This window comes from Artemia franciscana, chromosome 3 (assembly GCF_032884065.1).
Source record: "Artemia franciscana chromosome 3, ASM3288406v1, whole genome shotgun sequence".
Taxonomy (NCBI): domain Eukaryota; kingdom Metazoa; phylum Arthropoda; class Branchiopoda; order Anostraca; family Artemiidae; genus Artemia; species Artemia franciscana.
The window spans coordinates 7,877,883-7,899,235 of NC_088865.1; the positions used below are offsets into that span (position 1 = coordinate 7,877,883).

A 21,353-nucleotide genomic window follows, 5' to 3' on the forward strand; every position below is an offset into this window, starting at 1 on the left:
AAAACCTATTACCAACTTGAATGATTCCACTCACACAAGTATACATGCTCACTATCAATCTAACAAATGAATGGGGAAGGCCAATATTTAGCATGGCATCATTCAATAGCTCTCTGTCGACACTATCAAAAGCCTTATGGAGATCCAGAAATCCCACATAAAGACAAGTTTTACCCTTTCCATATTTATCTATTAATGCCTTTAAAATAAACACTATCTGTCGTCCCATGCCCTGTCCTGAAACCTCCTTGTTCCTCATGTATTAAATTATTTTTATTTAACCAATTGGAAAGCCTGGTATCTAATATTTTCTCCAAAACCTTACTTAAAGCAGGGACAAGCGCTATTAAACGATAAATTTCATGACCCTTCGGGTTTCCTCTCTTAAAAAGTGGTATAAACAATGATGTTTTCCAAGCGCTTGGCCATTGCCCTGACGTCAACACCTTATTACAAAGAAGGACAATTATCGGCATCAAAATGGAAAGAAAATTCTTAAATAACAATATTGGTATACCATCAACACCCGCAGCAGTACCATCTTTTAAATTCTTAAATATTGACTTAATCTCTTGGCCATTCACATCACCCACTAAATCGTAATCATGTTCCCTCATAGGATAAATAACCATCTCTGGGGTATGCGCTACCTCCTGAAGATCTGCACAATCACCTTCCAAATTATATAGGTAATCAGGCCATGAATCAGCTTCCGGAACAGCCTGGGTATTAACATTTCCGCTTCCATTATCATTCTTTATATAGCCCCAAAACTTTTTAAAGTCTATCCCTCTATACTAATTAGTTGTCATTAGATTGGTCATTTCTATTTTTCCTAATTTTAAAATTTTATATGCAGAAGTTAATACACTAAAATGCTATTTAACCATATTTACAAAATACTAATACAAAGTTAATTCTGGATTGATCCAGCTGTTATTTCCCTCTTACCCGAAGCAGCAAATTTAATTCCTATTAAATATTATTAACTTTTTGTCGAAACTGGAATGCACCTCCAATGATTAAAAATAATTTATTATAAAAACGATAATAAATGAAAAAAATTGTGTTGATAAAATAAAGGAAGTGTGTTTTTGAAATGTTTGTTATATTGCCGAACTCTTGGGATTCCAAATTTGCTGAATAATTTAATTTTACCATTTTCACAGAAAAAAAACTTATAAAACTTAGAAAAAGTATGATTATAAGATATTGGTATATTGTCAAAAGTGCGTTTGTTATTCTTTTCAGCAATGATGGGAAGTTAAATTCTGTATTAGTCAGGGACTTGACCAATATCCAGAATTTCATTAAAAGTATCCTCTAAAAGCCTCGATAGCTTATCGAAAAGCTTTAATCAAGGCAATAGGATTACCTGGGGGACTAGGGATTTTTGTGTGTTACGAGGTTATTTTTTTTTACACAGTCAAATCTGAAATTACGAGAAACGAAGAAGAACATGACCACCGGAGAGGAGGATGGTTAGTGGGGACAGTGGAGGAAGGTCTTATGCAATAAAACTACAATTATATTTAGGTCTGAGGTGCTTTTGACTGGAGTGAGTGGGTTTGGCAAAAAGAAATTAATACTAGTACAATTCTTACCATGTATTTTGTATTTCGTTGTATCACTGTTCTAAGTTGCTCTAAAGAAGATTATGTACACTATTTTCAAACGGTTCAAGATACTTAACGGTATACAAAGATCAATGATTTGTCAAAAATAACTATTGTTCTCAAAATAAAAGTTTGAAAAGAACAATGATTCAAAACTCATAAAACTCATAAAGCATGAAGCTATTTCTCAAAAGTTATTAGCATAAAACAATTTTTATAATTTTAGAATGTGGACGAAAATTTCTTAAAAAGGAGGCAATTACGATAAAACAATGAGATTCAATATATTTCAGGACCGTAAGGTAAAGTATTTCAACATCTATTTATAAAATAATTTCAGACAATGTTTTATAATTTTAGAACGATATTACGGTCTATAAATTCAGACCGTAAGGTAAAGTATTTCAAGACCTATTTATAAAAATAATTTCCTGGATTTCCACGAATAGAAAGATTAAATATTAGTAGTAGTACAATAAATAAAACAATAATTTAAAAGGCTGTTGAAAAATGGATTACTTAATTAATATAATTCTAATGATGTAGTTAATAGGACATGTAATTGATTGAAAAAATAGTATTAAATCATTAATATTACATTTTGATTGATGTGTGTCAAAGAAGGAGTTGGGTGTCGAGTGTTTAGTTAGTGGTAACAGAGTACATGATATTGTAGTTATGCTTTGTTTTTCGTTTATTTTTTTAAACCCCTTCTTAGGTTAATGAGCTTTTTGGGGGGTGGATTTGTTTGATTATCCCTCTTCTACGTCATGACATGGGATTTGTTGGGGATGTGGTAATGTTGATTTTTTTATTATTAATATTTGTTTCTATTAAATAAAATAAAATGAAATTGATTTTAAATCCATTTAAAAGAAATTTTCGGCTGCACACTGAAAGCTAAGCGAAGTATTAACGAAGTATTTGTTAGTAATAAATACAATTGACTAAAACCAAGAAATTTAAATTTTAAAGACTTTAAATATACAAATTAGGGATTTGAGTGACCCTTTAGTAATTTTTAAATTTAGCCACCCCCTTAAAAATAATAATCATACGAAGATTCGAGTAATGTTAGAAAAAAAAGGAGATAACACTTCAAATAAGGAGTATGATCTTGATGTGAGTTACACTATCAAGCGTCCAATCGATTTGAAAAAGGACTGCTGCCACCGATTTATGTCATATCACCGTAAGGAGCGTGACGACCGTGGTACTTCTTAAACATTTGCATTATAGAAGCTATCTAAAAATTCCCGTCCGGTGCCAGATACTACAGTACAAGTCGTGTCGCAGTGGAACAGGGAGTAAAAAATAGTCCCTTGATACCATAAGGTACATTATGAAGCAAAACAGGGAGTAAGATCACAGAATTTGGGATTGAATGACAAATATATTATTTTCATTGTTGAAGGTTCTTTATTATAATACAATTAAATTGTGAAATTTTATACGACATTCCGTTGGCATGGAGCAGAGCTCGTATAAAGACAAGAAAAAAAAAAAAAAAACAATGTTCCTTATCACTGAGAAAAAATAGAATTTTGTTTACCTGTATTTCTTATTAAAGAAATAACATTGACATGCCACTCAGACCTATCTACAACACACGTTCATTTGAGACAATATTAACTTAATAATATGAATTATCAGACAAAAGTGGGCAGGAGGTGCCGAAGATCATATCCAATAATGAACTAAATAATAAATACAAAACACCTTCCTTCACTAAAAATAGATTTTTAATTTTTGAAGCATTCTATGATCAGAATTTGGAGCCGAGATCTAGTGGCAGTAAGTGACAAAGTTACAACTATATATGTAATGTACTTCGACCATATTGACCTCTTGCATTTTGGTAAAGAGATTAATAAACGAGACTTCGATCGAGTAGAAACGGGCATGGGAAGAATACCCGAAATTATATATAATGATTCTGTTCTTGATTGATTTGGCAAAAGGGAAGGAGATGGTAGAAACGACTTAATAATACGAGCAGCCTTTGTTCTATCTTTTGAAGAGGAATAAGATTAGGCTGAGAAGTATTTAGATAAACAAATCGCGCATAATAAAAATGAGGGTGTACTAAAGTAAAATAAAGTGACTTAAATGCGGAGTAAGGAATTAAATTTTTCAAAAGTTAGTTTTGGAAACCTACACCCAACTTTACAACAAATTCAAAACATCCCCTACTTTGCGTTACCCACTTTATTAACAGTTAAGTTTCTCCGAAGTTAATTATCTCCCCCCTCAAATCCTCTGATTTATATACACAATATGAGTATGCATTAAAAGAGTGATTACCGTGAGCTTAGTCTGGCCAAGAGCAGGTGGAACTTGTAAATTTTTGGGAATAATAACATGACCGAAATTCTCTCTGTATCTGATACACCATATTGACAAATATTCAATGTCATGAATGGTGAAATCTCCTGGCAGTTGGATTTCAATATCTTCACCATGGTAACTCCTTAGCAAATCAAAACTTCCTACTTCATTTGCCACTTTGATGCCCTATAACAAAAAGTCTCGTATAAATAGGGAAGTTAATATAAATCTTTTGTACTTAAGGAAACGGGTTTGCTTCATCAGCCCCCAAGGCTGAAAATGTATAAAATAAGCAAACCATGTCATTTTAGGATTGGTTGTAGATATGGCAAGGACTTGACAAAAGACACCAACTCCGCCAAACTATAAATAATAAAAATTTAATTAAACATATAACAGAATTTATTTAATTAAAACAATTAAATTTAGTTCTAAATTTAATTCCACTAAGAAAAAAGGTTTAATTTAATTTCATTAGGATAAATTAATTTGATTCTAAATTTAGCTTAAACAGACAAAAATTTAATGCTCAGTGGAAGGAGTTAAATATCAAGTTGAAAAGATTTTAACATAAAAGAACTATTTTTTTCAAAATAGAACACCTAGTTTTATTAGATTGACAAAATAATCTTGCATATCTCATAGTATAACATAAGCTTATAGAACATAATTTTACGAAAATATTCTAGATCTCCACTCCCTTCTTGAAAGAAATCTTAGGGATTAACCCTTTTCTTTTAACCCTCTTCAACCCTTTATTTTTCCTTTAACCTTCTCCTAAATTTCCCCCTTAACCGTCTCCTACGTGCGAGAGCACTGGTTCTTTATATTTTTACCTCTCTATATTTACTTCTTTATATTTCCATTTAAGCATTTATATTTCCTTTTAAGCATTAAAATTTGGGCACCTAACATATCATTACAAATAATTGTTTCCTTTTTATTTCTTCTTTCTTATTTTTATTATTTACTTTAACTATTTATTACCATTTACTATTTTATCTCATCCCCCTTTTTTCTTTTTTTTTGATGCAAATAAAATGAATTACGAGTGTAAAGTCAAAGAAAATTATCAGCCACTAGAATAAAAAAATAAATATGCATATTTTGAATACAGGCCTCAGTCAATTCCTTTATTAAAAGTAAGGGTAGGACTACTGTCATAAGATTAAAAAAAAAACATACAATTAAAACTTTTTATGATTGTACCCCTTTGAAGGATATTTTTCATGGATGGTAATGATAATAAGAAAGAAAAAATAATAGTTTTTTAGATCTAAATATTGTGATTTCAGTCTGGATAGGGAATTTTTCACCAAATCCTAATGGAAAATCTAAATCGAGGAGTGGCTGTCAAATATTATCTCAAAGACAAACAGCATAAAACAAAAACAGGAAAAAGAAAACAAACAGAATTTTTTCAAGCAGATACCAAGCTGTACTTCTTTAATAAAAAGAATGAATGTAACAAATAAATTTAAAATCTGAGAAATTTAGCTCCCACAGTCTTAATAAACCAAACTAAAATGATCCGTTTTCTTCTTTATTCATTTCAGTTGGTTCACTGTATTAAATTTTATTATCAGTTCTTTTTGCTGCAGCTGAAATTTCAACTGAAACAAAGGATAAAAAAAATGGAGTGAAGTGTTTGATCATCGAAAAGCAAGAGGAGCAACAATCTTAAAAGTAAACCTGAACTGCTTAGTCTTCCTGTTTCCTAGTTCTAAAATGAAGTTTTTACTAAATTGAGTCCTTTCTCTTTTCTTAGGATCCTTTTCAGTATGCCATGAGAGGGTGGATATAAAGCCAGAAGTCTGGATGATTTTTAAATGCCCTGGACATTGAAAATAAATCTGATTGATTGAACTGGGATACGTTGCTTTTATTTCTGATAAAATAACAATGATCTCGATCTATCTACAATGATCTATCTACTTTACAACTTTTGTTGGACTCATTCTGATTAGTTCTATTTAGAATTCATAAAAAAAATAATGAGATAGTACAAAACAGCTTTGAAATTATGAGACAGTGATTTGTTCAAAATAGTCCAAAGAACAGATAATAATGCCTCTAGGGTTGACACAAACCCCCCACGGCCTGGGGATAGCGTTATAATTTATGCCACGGGGGTTTATAAGGTTTTTATGAGTGGGCGATATGCCCTGGACATTGAAAGTAAATCTGATTGATTGAACTGGGGTACACGTTTATTTCTGATAAAACAACAATGAACGTGAGTGTAATAATAGCAGCTCCAATAATGCTAAAGTTGCTTTGTCTTGACAACCGAGCGTGCTTTAATTGGTCGATATTTTCTGTTTATATGAATTTAAAAAAAAGGGTTGCAAATGTATTTTTTTTTAAATATTGTCGGATGTATCAATTAAAAATATGATTTTTTTTATCGCTACAGGACAGCAACAAAACAAGAATAAACCTCTACAGGTACCATTATAAAAACACTTAAAGGTTATTATTACTAAGAGTGTCAAAAGTTGAAGATTGTAACTGTACCATTCTATAGACCAAGTCAAAACACACGATCAATTCTTAAGAGAGGAAGCTTCAACTGGTTTCTGTATTCTGGTATTCTGGTTTCTGGTTTCTGTGCGTTCTGGTTTCTGGTTTCTGGTTTCGGACCTTCAACACCATTTAGTGTTACCTAGTAAAAGCCTTAACTTGTTTGCAATGTTTAATAAATATTATTAGGATTTAATTGACATTCTATAGTGCTAAATATCTACTTTAATCCACTTTCCAGTTTCCGTTAGACTTGTTCTTATTATTCCTGTACAGAATCTATAAATATAAACAAGAAAAAAAATAGGCTTTTTTCATTATCGGGCCAAAATATGTCATGACACTCTCCTGGTGATCGAACACGGCATAGATTCAGCGATTGCGGATGAGTTAAGATTTATTGTTCGCATGAGCAATTTCCTTGAAATGCTTATTTAGTAACATCGTGACCTTTAAATCGAAAACTCAAACAGGTACTTGAAAACGGACATTCAATACCATCTAGTATTACCTAGCAAAATCATTAATATTGAACTGTGTGTCGATGTTATTGATTAGTTAAATTTCTTAGTTTTTTAGGATGCCACTCATATTAGCACAAAAGCGTAGTGCCATGGATATTTTTCTATCTATTTTATAACTTTAGTTGGACTCATCCTGAATACTGCTATTTAGAATCCATACATGAAAAAAACAATTATTAAACATATTTGTTTTTAAATTATAAGACCAGTATTTATCATGATTCTCTAGGTGATTAGGCATTTCATAGACTGAGCAATTAATAATAATTTCAAATTTAATTTTTTGTATGAATAATTTCATAAAAACTACTTAACAAGTAATACTTTGAGTTTTGTCCTGAAGTCGTTACAATCTATACATTCTATCTATTTTACCTTCTATTACCAAACTTCTCACTTAACAGAAAGGTCACATATTACTGAATACATAGATATCAATATCATAAATAAACCATGTTTCTGATAGGTTTGGAATGCCACTGTTCTATTATATTTTTAAAAGTGTAATTAGCACTGTAAGTAGTTAATTTGAGCTAAATCCACTTTTGAAGACTTGAGCTCTTACTGGGTTTCCTACCATTAAAAAAAATTACCTCAGGATTTGGGCTTGTACCATTTCCTACCCAAAAAAATGCATCAGGTCCTTCGCCATCATAATGTAAATTGGGTATATAAATAGTCTTCTCGTCAAGAATCGTCACATTCCCAGATCTAACACCATGAGCAAATCTTTTAAACTCAGGAAGAGTCTGCGGCATCGGTGGCTCAATGTTTGGTGGAAACAAAAGAGAGCCAAAATCAACCTAAAAGAATATCCGAATGCAACATTTAAATACATAAGATTTTATTATTATTATAATTTTTATTCATAAAATTTATCGATACAATAAATTTTATGTATAAAGTTACAAAGCTATAACAAATATATTACACATATAATTAGTTATATAATTTAGTTATATGATGTATAATTTATATTTATGTAATGTTATTATAACAAGATTATAATATTTAAATATCATAATATTTAAATAATATAATAAGATATAAATTTTTCAACCGTATAAAATATTTTCCTTTCAGTAATATTTCCTTTTAATATCCTCGTGCTATCCAAAATAATGAATTTGATAATGCATCACCAACATCATTTTTATCATTCCTGTTAAACAAAATGGTGAATATTAGTCTTTCTGAGAGAATGCTTGCTTATGCAAGGGCCGTTAGATATCTACCCCTCGCACAATTTAGTAGCTAACCCAAAATTGCCACATGGCAAGCTGATCTTGGCCTCGTTTGATTCATAGATGATATTTATATAACAAAGAATTTGTGGGTTCGATTTGGATTTATATCAACACTAAAAGGGTTAAATTAGTTTCTGTGGACTGTATGTCGACATAAATGTTAATTTCCTGTTTTGTTGTTTACAGAGGAACGTTGTACTTCGGGAAATAATCCAAAACTAAACTGATTCTTTTTCTCCTTTATTTATTTTAGTTGATTGACTTTATTAAATTTTATTTTCAGTTCTTTTTTACAGCAGCTGAAATTTCAACTGAAACAAAAGATCAAAAAAATGGATTGAAGTGTTTGATCGTCGAAAAGCAAGAGGAGCAACAATCTTAAAGGTAAACCTGAACTGCTAAGTCTTCCTTTTTCCTAGTTTTAAAATGAAATTTTCACCAAATCGAGTCCTTTCCCCTTTCTTAGGATCCTTTTGAGTAGGCCATGTAAGAATGAATATAAAGGCAGACGTCTGGGTGATTTTTAAATGCCGTGGACATTGAAAATAAATCTGATTGATTGAACTGAGATACGTTGCTTTTATTTCTGATAAAATAACAATGATCTCGATCTATCTAAAATGATCTATCTACTTTACAACTTTTGTTGGACTCATTCTGATTAGTTCTATTTAGAATTCATAAAAACAATTTGTCCTGACTTTCTTGGTGATTAGGCATTTCATAAACTGAGCAATTTATAATAATGTCGAATTTAATTTTTTGTATGAGTAATTTCGTGAAAACTGCTTAATAATCAGTATTTTGATGCTTCTTCTGTACGTTTGCAGGAAATATGCAAATTTATTATTGTTTTTTATTAAATTTATTATTATTAATATTGGGAAATAATTCAAACTGGAATATGGAAATTAGATCCTTAGAATTGTCACAGCACCTGAAATATTTTCTTTTACATCAAAAACAAGGCCGTATCCAGGGAGACTTAACTAGGTGTTAGAAAAGGTGTTAGAGGGTTTGAACCTCGCCCCTGAAATGCTAATCGGACTCGTAAAAACGTAACAAAATACATATAAAGAAATTTCTGCTGCATTTTTTAAAGTTATATTGTTTCACTCCCCTCTTCCCCTTGAACAATTCCTGGATACAGCACTGGTCAAAAATAAACAAAAACTGTTGAATTCATAAGATCCTTTGCAAACAAACATTTTGACCCACTGCTATTGCCATCACAGTTTATATACATATAAAAAAAACAGCAACAAGAGTATCATCACAAAATTTCAGAAATGTATACGAAAAGAGAATTCATCGTTTCATAACAGGAAGCCCCGCTAAATGGCAACGTGTGAAATTTTGCCTAACCGTCACGAAAAGAAATATTCTGTTTGTGTTTCTTTGTCGACATACTTTTGAAACAATTTGGCAAATAAACAATAGTTGTTTGCAATGTCAACATTAATGTCCACAGAACAGTGTTATATCAAACATTCTTTGGTTTGAAAAGCATAATGACAACTAATGGAACATCTAATTGTATATAATCGTAGGCAGCGCAATAGCACTGCCTAAAGAGTGATGTGGGCATAATGTATTATTTATTTATTTTTTCGTTTTGGTTTTAGACCAGGGCATTTCGTACCTAAGGAAATGTCGTAGAAACTTCGAAAAGGGCTTATTCGATTGGAAATTCAAAGGGCTTCTAATAGTCGATAGTGATTGGAGGGAAACTAACACCCCTACCACGCCCAACATTTCCCCAAACAATTCCGATCTTGAGAAAGCCCTTTTCTTCAATGTAGTTACAAGACCCAGAAATTCTGTCTTTGAGGATGACTTCCCCCCACAGCCTTCAGGGCAAGGGTTGTAAGTTATGCCTTGGGGGCATGTGAGGTTTATATAGAGAAAATGATTGTATAAACTTTGGAGGGGGCTCATTGGATTGATAATCAGAAGCTCTAGTGCCCTTTTTAAGATTCAGAGTTATCGGAGGGTGGATACCCCCCCCCCCTCCGCCTCCACACACACTCGTATTTTCCCTGAATGGAACTTATGAAAATTTTGAGATGGCCATTTGCTGTCATAGAAACTTTGAAAAAGGCTAACTCGATTGGAATTGAAAGAGCTAGTGCCCTTTTTAATAGTCAAAAGTGATTAGAGGGTAACTAACCCTCCTCACGCGCCCAGAATTTCCCCAAACACATCCAATAAAAAATTGAGATAGCCATTTTGTCCAACGTAGTTAAGAGGTCTGAAAATTATGTATTTGAGAATGACTACTCCTCCACCACCCTTGGGGCAAGGGTTGTAAGTTCTGAAATGGGGCTGTATTAGGTTTTTATAGAAAAGATGGTCGAATAAACTTCGGAGGGGCTCACTAGATTGAAGAAGTTTTAGCACCCTTTTTAAGATTCAAAGTGATCGGAGGGTGGATACCCCCCTCCCCCGACATCTCGTATTTTCTCAAAATGCATCTGACCGTAAATTTGAGATGGTCATTTGTTGTTGTAGAAGCTTCAAAAAAGCCTCATTCGACTGGAAATTGAAAGGGCCTTTTTTAATTGTCAAATATGATTGGAGGACAACAAGCCCCCCTTTCCATGCCCATTGATTCCCAAAACACATCTAATCACAATTTTGAGATAGCCATTTTGTTCAGTGCAGTTGGAAGGTCATGAAATTATGTCTTTGAGGATGACCCCCCCCCTGGATCCCTCAGCATTATAAGAGTTGTAAGTTATACTCCGAGGGCATATAAGGTTTTTATGGAAAGGGTGGTTGTATAAACTCCGGATGGAGCTCATTTCAGTGAAATTTAGATGTTCTAGTTCCCTTCCCAAGAGTCAAAGTAACCAGGGACAGCTGCCCCCCCCCCCGTTCCCACCTCTAAGTTTTATTTCCAAAACTGCATCCAATAAAAATAAATTTTGAGATAGGCATCTGCTCAAAAATAGTCCAAAGATCGTATAATAAGCTCTTTGGGGCGGACAGAATCCACCAGAGTCTGGGGGTAAAGATAGTAAGTTATGCTACAGGGGCATATAAGGTTTTTATGGAAGGTTGGTCGTGTGAACTTTAAAGGGGCTCATTTGGTTTGAAATGAATAGTTCTAGTTCCCCTTCAAAACACGATGGAGAGTAGCTAGCCCCCCTCCCTGACATCCTCTTTTCCCAAGACTCATTCAATTGAAATTGTGAGATAGTCATTCTGATACCAATAGTCCAAAAATCGTATAACAATGTTTGTAGGATGGACACAATCCCCCAGAACCCATAGACAAGGGTTGTAAGTTATGCTCAGGGAATACAAGGTTTATACTGAACGGGTAGTTGCATAAACTTTGGATCGGATTGAGCTCTTTTGATTGTAAGTTGGAAATTTTAGTGCTCTTTTTAAGAGTCAAAAGTGAATAGAGGGGCTTCAGCCTCCCCCCAGGCCGATCATTCCCAAAAATATATCCAATCAAATTTTTAAGAGAGCTATTTCGTTCAGCATTGTTGAAAGGTCCAGTATTGGGGATTTCAACCTCCCCACAGTCCTCAGGACAAGGGCTGTAAGTTAGGCAATTCGTTCATTGTTTACACATAGTATATATTATTGAGAAAGGTATGCATGTTTGAACTTCACTTTCCAAGAAGACAAAAAGGTATTCTGGTGAGCCTTTCAGTGAATGTTAAGGGGAGTATTGAAGTAAACCAAAGCACTTTATGTGCATACGGATTGTGAAAAGTGTACAAAACAGAAATAATTGCGCATCTTGATTTGAAAATTCAGCATATGATAAGGGTGATGATCAAAAAGGCAGTATTTACATGCTATCAGTACTACTACAACTACCGCCACTACTACTACTACGCTACTCCATTTATAGTATTATAGGGAAACACGAACTAAATCAAAAGACGCTATGTGCATGCACATTGTCAAAATAGCGTATCTCAAGAATTGATTTGGGTATTAAGTTGAAACTTTCAGAGAATATATAAAGGGGAAGATCATGTCAACTATGCACACTACTGCTAATAGTACTGTTAGTTCAACATTTATTACTACTACTTCTACTGCAACTACTTGTTGCACTAAGAGCATTGCGATGAAAATTTCAAAAAGTAGATAAACATATAGGTTATCAAAAGGACATATCAACAATTCATAGCAATGGCTAATTGTGTGAAGTCGAAACTTCCAGGACTTGATGAGAGGGATGTTCAACTGACCAAAAGACAATAGTTACTACCACTATTACTATATCAGTTACTACCACTATTCAATACTATAACTAGTAATATCAATACTACTACTGTGACTATTACAACTATGCCTAAGGTCATGAAGGTGAAATTTTGAAGACATTTTGAGGAGGGGGGGGGGGAGAAGAACTGAATCAGAACACACTCTCTGTATGCAGGTTGTTAAAAGGGCGAAACAGCAATATATTAGGAACAGTTTGGTGTGTGAAGTTCAGACTAACAAGCCTCGTTGTGAGGGTTGTTGAACTAACCAAAAGAAAATATTTGCTTCCTAATGCTGCTGTTTCTACTCATACTACTGCTACTGTTTCTATAATTACTATCTCTATTACTGCTACTGCCACTAAGGCTTAGTGCCTTATTCTATAGCTACTACTACTACTACTACTACTACTGATGCTATTAAAACCAAGTATATTAAGGCGATAAATTTGGAATATTTAGAAACTGTATGGAACTAAATTGAAACACACTCTGTCTGCACAGGTTGTCATGAGCAATGCTTAAGGAATGGTTGATGGTATGTATTAACCTGAAACTTTCAGTGTGTGTTGAAGAAACCAAAGGTGCTATGCGCGCACTACTGCTAATGCTGCTACAACTATTGCTAATTTGCAAGCTAGTGGTATTAAGGTGACGCTTTTAAGGAATATTTAGGCGAATGTTGAATTAAATAAAAAAATAGGCCATGAGCGTATGGACTTTTAAAAAGGTGACAAAGCAATATCTGAAAAACAACCTCAATTATTAATTTAGACATTTAAGGGTAAGTTGCGGAGGAATTTGAGCCAGCCAGAAGGCACTATATGTATACTTTTAATACTATGAAAACAGCTAATGTAACTAATGACACTAAGTGTACTAAGATGAAACTTTTAGGGAATGTCTAAGAGTTTCAATTAAAGAAAAAAACTGTATGCATGCAGGTTTTCAAAAGGGCATATAAGCACTCTATAATAGCTAGAAACATAATTGAATATTTTAAAGGAGCTAATACAATTTAAAATTAAAAGTTCTATAGCCCTTTTAAGAGATTAGAGGGCAAGGAGCCCTTTTATCAAGACCTTTCATTTTCCAAACGCATCCAGTCAAAATTTTGATACAACCATTTTGTTCAGCATAGTAGAACGGTCCAGCAACTGTGTCTTTAGGGATATTAGGCATATCCAACCCCCACAATTATGTAATTGGCCCATTATGCTTTAAATGCTTTAAAGTTCTTCGTTAGTATCCGTCGATGGCAGTACAGAATTTGTTGGATTTTGTGCAAATCGCAGATATTGGCGACTGACACTTTGTGGTTTTTAATTATTTGGTTTTTGGTTTTGTTGACTTTCCACGTTTGTATTTTGTTTTTTTTTCTTCGGCATTTTCCTTGATTATATTATTTTGTTTATATTTTTCTTTTATATTTTTATTTATCTATTATTTTTTAAATTCAGTTAGTTATTTACCTATCTAATTATTCATATATATAGGTTATGCTTTTTTTTTGGTTTATTTATAATAGTTTTAATTAAATAGTTGAGGTTTAAGCAAATAATGGAGTTAATAAGTAAGTTGTTACATGGACATTGGCGCGACCGCAAACCCTCATCAGTTTTCGCCAGAGCGAAAGTGTTGTTTAATTTATTTATTTGTTTGTGAATGTGGATTAATAAACTTATGAGCTTATATATATATATATATATATATATATATATATATATATATATATATATATATATATATATATATATATATATATATATATATATATATATATATAAGTATATATATACATACAGTTATTAACTTTACTTCGTCCTTTCAATGTCCTTCATCAATCTTAATATTTTTTTCAAAATAGTCTCTTTACTTATTTAAACCCCATATAAATTGCCATCCAAGCTTGAATCTTTTCAATCTGACTTTCTAGATAGAGAGTGTCCCATTCCCGTTAAAAAGAGATTGAATAGAACGAATCATTCTCACGTTCAAATTTCCCACAGTAGTTTTATCTGGCCGTCATCATGATAAATCAAAGAAAAAATCGACTTTTTTACTCATCAGATTAGGAAGATCGTCAACGAACTGGAACTAGTTTGATGGAATCAGATTAGAACGATGGAATTGCACTAAGCCCCAGTCAACGATTAAGGCTCCTAAACGTAGTAGTTTCTTAAAATGTCGGTGAAGATGGTATTTTATATATGACTTTCTTTCTTTGAAACGGTGGGGGATAGTTGGTGACTTTGGCAAAATTTTCCAATGAAGAGGGAGCTGGAATTGTCCATAGAAGATTTTCTACTGACACTAACCCATTTGCCTAAAAAAGTCTCTTGTAAAAATTCTTGGTAAATTCTTAGAAGGCAAAATACATTTTTGTTGAAAATAGACTGGCCAATATAAAGAGAACTTTAATTTAATAAGGGGAAGGGGTGTCTTCCCACTTTTTTGGACATATGAGTATTTCCAGAGTGTTTTTATATTATTTTTTTTCTATTTTTTTTAAACTTACTGTCTCAACACGCTTTTGCAAAGAGATCATTTAACATATTTCTTATCACACCTCCAGAAAATGACGTTTTCTAGCAATTTAGTCCTTAAGACAGCAATTTTGGCCCAAATAAGAGGTATATATTACTAAGCAAATATTCTGAGAAACAATAGAAGTGTTTATGCAACCTCTCATTCTCAGAAGCCAAATAGACGAACAGAAACTATTCCGTATATGGGAGGGGCTTCCCCCTCTTCAGCCCTCTCGCACTGCGCTAAAGTTTCTTAGTGATTTAAAAAAGATTATCATTTCAGTTAAACAGCCATTGTGTTTCTTCAGTCGTTCTTAAAGAATTTGGCGTAAGAGTCCAATTTCAGCGTCAAGAGGGGTTGAAGAAGGAGAATCCCCCATCATATAGATGATAATATCTGTTCGTTTTAAGTTTTAGTTTTGCTCCTTACTTTCAGTTGAAAAAACTTTCTTTTTAAATTTAACTTCAGTTAATTTTTCAAATTATGCCGTAAAATCGGCCCACCACTTTGCTGACTCTCAATATTTTGGTCGGACATCATTTAAGATAAAAGGAGCGTGGAAGGGGAATTTCAACTTCCATTTAACTGAGCCCTCTCCCAATATTCTAGGACTATTGGTTCGATACATTCACTGATGAGAATAAAACAAATAAACATGCATCCGTGGTGTTTCTTCTGGCGAACAAATGCAAAATTTCCTCTTTTTTGTGTAGAGGAGCTTGAAACCTCTATAATAAGGCTCTCTTATATGCTGAATCTGATGGTGAGATTTTCATTATGATCACTGACTTTTTGGAGATGTTTCAGTCCTTTTTTCAAAAATCTGCCAAATTGTTTCAGAACTATTTTCTCGGTATAATTACCTCCGAGAAAAAAAAAAACACAAATCCACGATCTTTTTTTGGCAAAAATTTAAAATTCCATATTTTTATAGATCGGAGCTTGAAACATCTATTGTAGGGTTCCCTGATTTTCTGAATCTGATTAAGGAATTTTCATTAGGATCACTGGCATTTTAAGGATGTTTCCCCCTTTTCAAAATTCAGAAAAAAATTCTTAGGCTCCTAGCTTTGATAAGGAAAGTTAAGCTTAACTAATTTTATATATTTGGAATTAGCATAAAAAGCCCATTCTTTTGACACATTAACTGTTATCTAAATTCCTTTTTCTGGAGCTTGGGTCACTATTGGGCTGAGTCGCTCCTAGCTTACAATTCGTTACCACGAATTGTTTGACTGAAGAATTTTTTTTTCTTAATGTACCCTTGTTTCAAAAGCAGCCTTTAATGGACAAATTGATTGAGACATCTGAAAAACTTACATCTATCTTAAAAATCAAGCAAACCCCCCACATACAACTTGATGTTGCATTTATTAATATACTGATTTTTTACGAAAAACTTATATTTGCAAAAGCGACACAATTTTCTACAGATTTTACAAGAAGTAAAGCGTGTAGGATAACAGGTATAAAAAAGAAAAAAAGATATCATATGCGCTTTATTGAGGACATGAGATAAATTTTTTTGCCCCCTCGCCCCAGCACAAAATTTGAAGTCCCCTCCCCCTCTCAACGACACTGTCTCTGGATGTTTTAAATCGATCCCCTAGCCCAAAGACAGACACGGTAGACTTGCCTAAGAAAACAACTTTTGAGGGACTCATTTGTGAAGAAGATAGATCTCCCTCTCCTTTAATCGCATTTGTTGTCCATCTGCACGCATTAAATAGTCTAATATCAATTTTGAACATTAATTTTATTTAAAAAAGTTTCCACAAAATATATTTTTATATTTTATTATATAGTAAAGGAATAAAAACAACAGTGATCCCGAAACCGCAATCCTGATATTAGAAGTCGCTACTTTGATTAAGTTAGGATTTTTATGTTAGGAATTATTAATTTAACAAACAGTACATGAACAGTAAATTTACAAGAAATGTAATTTGAATATTTTATTTTGTACCAAAGGGAAAAAAAATGATCCCACACTGATCCCAAACCCGCAACCTCGAGATGGGCGGTCGGATTCTACACCTACTGAGCTAGCCAGGCTTGTTTGTTTTACCCCTTTAGTATTTTTATATATGAAAATTAAAGGGTTTTCAAATAACAGGGTTTTTTTTCCAGATTTACTCTTATTGATAAATCAGTTGTTTAGGTATATTGTTACTGTTTTTGGTATTTAGGTTACTTTTGTCTTAACTTTATTGGAATTTTTATTAAGGTGTGTTTCCTATTTTAGTAAATGAAGCTTGGTTTTTCATTACTTTTTTGGATATGTAGGCATACGTTCGTGTCTGCTCTGAGATATTAAAGCAAAGAATGCAGATAATATTCACAGTAAGGTTTAATCCATTTCTCGTGTATAAATTTGACAGTACACTAGCGAACTTTTAATTCGATAAATTCGTTACTTGTAGATAAATTTACATTGGATATATTAGGAGATATACTTTTACCTTTAAGAACATGTACAACACCAGAATATTGACCTTACTTATATTCACCCCTCCAGCACATGCAATTATTAATTATTAATTTATTCTTAGTAATTTATAAATTTCAACGACATTGTAAATCAAGAACATATCCAGGATTTTTGTCAGGGTGGGAGGTTTCGCAAAAACTTTATAAACACATCAAAAATTTGTTATATCCTTTTTTGTTACGTTTTTATGAGTCAGACGAACTTATGGGAGGGGGGGGGGTTCAAATCGCTTAGCCACCCCCTGGATACGGTCTTGTTGTAAATAGAATAACCATTTAATGACTAGAAAAAGTACAACACAGTGAACACAATTGCATTTGAAATGGAGAGTGCTTGCTGGGCAAAAGTTAAACTTTGATGAAAATGGCGGGATTTAAGATGCTGGTGCCCTTATTACATTCGGGCTGGCCCTAGATATGCTATTGAAACGAACCAAATTAAATGAAAAAACATATTTTTTTGTTAAATGAAATTAGAAAGTGCCATTAAAACTTAAAACGAACAGAAACTATTCTCTCTCCACTAGGCTTCTCTCAAACCAAAGTTGAAGTTTTCCCAAGCACTTCACGAAGGAATGCTCTTTGACAGGGGCAACAGGCTTGAACGATATTTCTCTAATGCTTCGAAAGAGGCCGGCCTTATTTGTTTGTATTTGTTTAAAAATTTTCATTTAGAACTATGGGACTTGTGTGTAAAGAGCAGGGGGCTAGGGCGTTGGAAAACCTTCTCATACACAGTGTTATTTCGTTTCATTTCAAGTTTTAATGTTACTGTCTACTTTTATTTGAAAAAAAAGTCTTTTTATGTGCCTTATTGTGCAAATCAGATAATTAACCTTGAGACTGAGACACATAATTTAATATTTTTAGTTAAGAAAGGAGCAAATCTAAATAGGCATGGAGTCCTAGCATAAAGAGCAGAGGATCTAAGGGTGGGAAGCCCGAATCATATACAGGTTTATTTCTGTTCATTTTAAATTTCAATGCTTCTCTCTGCTACTATTTGAAAATTAATATTTTAAAGTACAAATCAGGTGACAAACGTGGAGACTGAGACATATAATTAATATTAAACACAATAATTTATACACAATTGACATACAATATTTTATTGTGCAAATCTAAATGCGCTTGTCGTCATAGTGCAAATAGCAGGGGATTTCTGGGTGGAAATTCCTCCTCATATTCAGGTTTATTTCTATTCAAATCAAGTTTTAATGCATCTCTCTGATTTATTTGAAAATAAATGGTATATATATATATATATATATATATATATATATATATATATATATATATATATATATATATATATATATATACATATATATATATATGTATATGTATATATATGTATATATGTGGGGGCGCTTCGCGCCCCCCCCCAAGCCCCCCCACGCGCGTAAGTCGTTACGCGCCATATTAGTTACGCGCCATTGTAGTTGTGTCCCTGTGTCCCACCTGTGAATATAGATAGATATATATATGTTTTTAATTACGTAAAACTTGCGAATATACAACATTCTTCGCTGTCCCATTGTCTGTGCATATAAATAGATTGTCAGGTTTACCGACTCTTGAACATGCAACATATAATTGTCCATGGGAAAAACAATCCGTATTCAGATCTATACCTCATTATTCTAATGATTGCCCTTGAGCTTTGTTGATGGTGATTGCTAATCGAACATTCCCTGTGTCCCCGTCGTCATTTATATATCCCCCCTGTGCCCCCCGGCGTCCCCCTTGTAGTTGTGCCCCTATGTCCCGGTCGTCATTTATATTTCCTGTGTCCCGGTCGTCATTTGTGTCCCGGTGTCCCAGTCTGTAATTTCTCTTTGAGTATCCCGGTCGTCATTTATATTCCATGTGTCCCGGTCGTCATTTGTGTCCCGGTGTCCCGGTCTGTAATTTCGTCAGTCGACAAACAACTTCATGACGGAATAATGTTCAATCCTCATAATGACGTCAGTCGATAAATATGACGTCAGTCGACACACAAACATGACGTCAGTCGACAGACAGACAAACAAACAGCTTATTCTTATATATATACTAGCTGGGTCCAGGCGGCTTCACCACCAGGCCCCAGCATGGTACGTGGCAGGCTTCTAAATATGGATTCTCATTGTCCCTTGTGTTCTAACCGCAGACAGTTTGCTGTCTTTTCATATTACAGTTTTTTCAATAAGATATCTGATTATTAAAACAAGTCCAGTTTCTAACAATGATATCTACTAAGCTTCAAAGTTTTGATTTTCTTTTTTAAGGTTTTTGAATTGTTGTAATCCTTGGTTTTTTAATTCTAATCTTTTTTTAGTTTTTTTCTTTATTTTTAGTTTTTTAGTTTATTTTTATTTTTTTATAATTTTCTTTTTTTTCTTTTTTTTCTTTTCAGTTTTTTTTAGATGTGACAATGTCCAGTAATGAGCAGGATTAATTTATAAATTGGAGTATATTTTAAAGCTGAGATAAGGTCATCTTTTTGGTGAAAAAGTGGCTAGGCCATTATACTAATATCATTTTCAAAATGACAGAGCCATTTAATATAAAGAACATTTTTGAAATCAATAGTATTTAAACTAGTAGGAAACTCATTATCTAAAAAATCCATACCAAGTAACTCAGCGATATATTCAACTGTGTGCTACGGTGGAGAGAATTCTTCAATAGAGTGAAAGTTGCTTTACTAAAGGAGGCCAGAAGGATGGGCCTCTTTTTTTGCAATACCTCCCGACAGCCAATTCAATAGCTCTATATTGTAAAGGTAATACGCCCGCTAATGCTGTAATTACCTCAGTCGGTGCAGAACGAAAAGATCTAGAAATCACGCTGGAACACGCTGAGCTGTATTAAGCAATCGTTGAACATTTTTCTTTCTGAGGGCTCTTAATCAAACAGGGGAAGCATATAAAATGGTAATTTCTACAACTGATATATACAACTTTTGAAGAGCATATGGCTTCAGGCCCCATGTTGTCTTTGCAGCGAATAATAATTTGGTCAAATATTGCTTAGCAGTACTAACCCTATCTGAAGTATGCAAATTCCACAATAGCTTCTATCGAAAATAACCCCAAGACATTTAACGTCATCCTGGATTTTAATCTTAGTTCCTCAAAAAAAAAAAAAAATTACATCAAGTACCTGATTTTTATTCGTTTGAATAGCCTCCGTTTTAGATTGATCAAAAGTAAATTCATTTTTATCAGCCCATGATTCAAAATTAGTAAAAAACATTTTTTGCAACTTGTTCGATCATTCTTATACTTTTTGCAGTAATTTTAACACAAACATCATCGGCATATGCTTGAATAGTACAATTAGCGTCAATTTTAATACGTAAATCGAGCTTTTTAATCAAGCTGTAAAAGCCCTTTTGGTTAGAGCCACTCAACCTAACTTCATTTGCATCATTCATTGTATATCAGTTCAAGTCGCTCTGACAAAGTTCAACACTTCGAGTAATTTAACTTAACACCTCTAATTTTAAATCTAAAGCAGTAGTTCAGTCTTTTTAAATTGGCAACGCTGTCACCCTAAAGTTTAAAATTGTCCAGGCTATGTTCCACATAATGCTATTGATAAGGTCAACTTTTGAGACTAGACACAGGAAAACAGGGAAGGCCTATGAGGGAACTGCCAATACTACTCTGAGAAGCTATTCACTATCTATTAGACTGATAGATATGGAAAATTGTTTAATAATTCCAAAATATTTCCAATAAGTTGCTGGGAAAACCAAACTAGCTGTATATGTAATGTCATATTCACCAGCCATTTTCATATATATATATATATATATATATATTACTGTAAAAATCAGATTATTAACTTGTAGATTAACTTGGCTATATTTTGATA

At 33.1% G+C, this 21,353-nt stretch overlaps 1 protein-coding gene across 2 annotated transcripts in view; it reads right to left on the bottom strand.

Moving 5' to 3' along the window:
* LOC136024828 (protein Skeletor, isoforms B/C-like) overlaps positions 1-21,353 on the bottom strand; it is a 257,728-nt gene that overhangs the window by 160,841 nt on the left and 75,534 nt on the right. For both annotated transcript variants that reach the window (XM_065700310.1, XM_065700311.1), the window contains exons 5-6: positions 7,585-7,794; positions 3,921-4,130 (exon numbers count right to left, since the gene is read on the bottom strand). In XM_065700310.1, the coding sequence (XP_065556382.1) occupies positions 3,921-4,130; positions 7,585-7,794 (420 nt within the window). The remainder of the gene's footprint in view (positions 1-3,920; positions 4,131-7,584; positions 7,795-21,353) is intronic.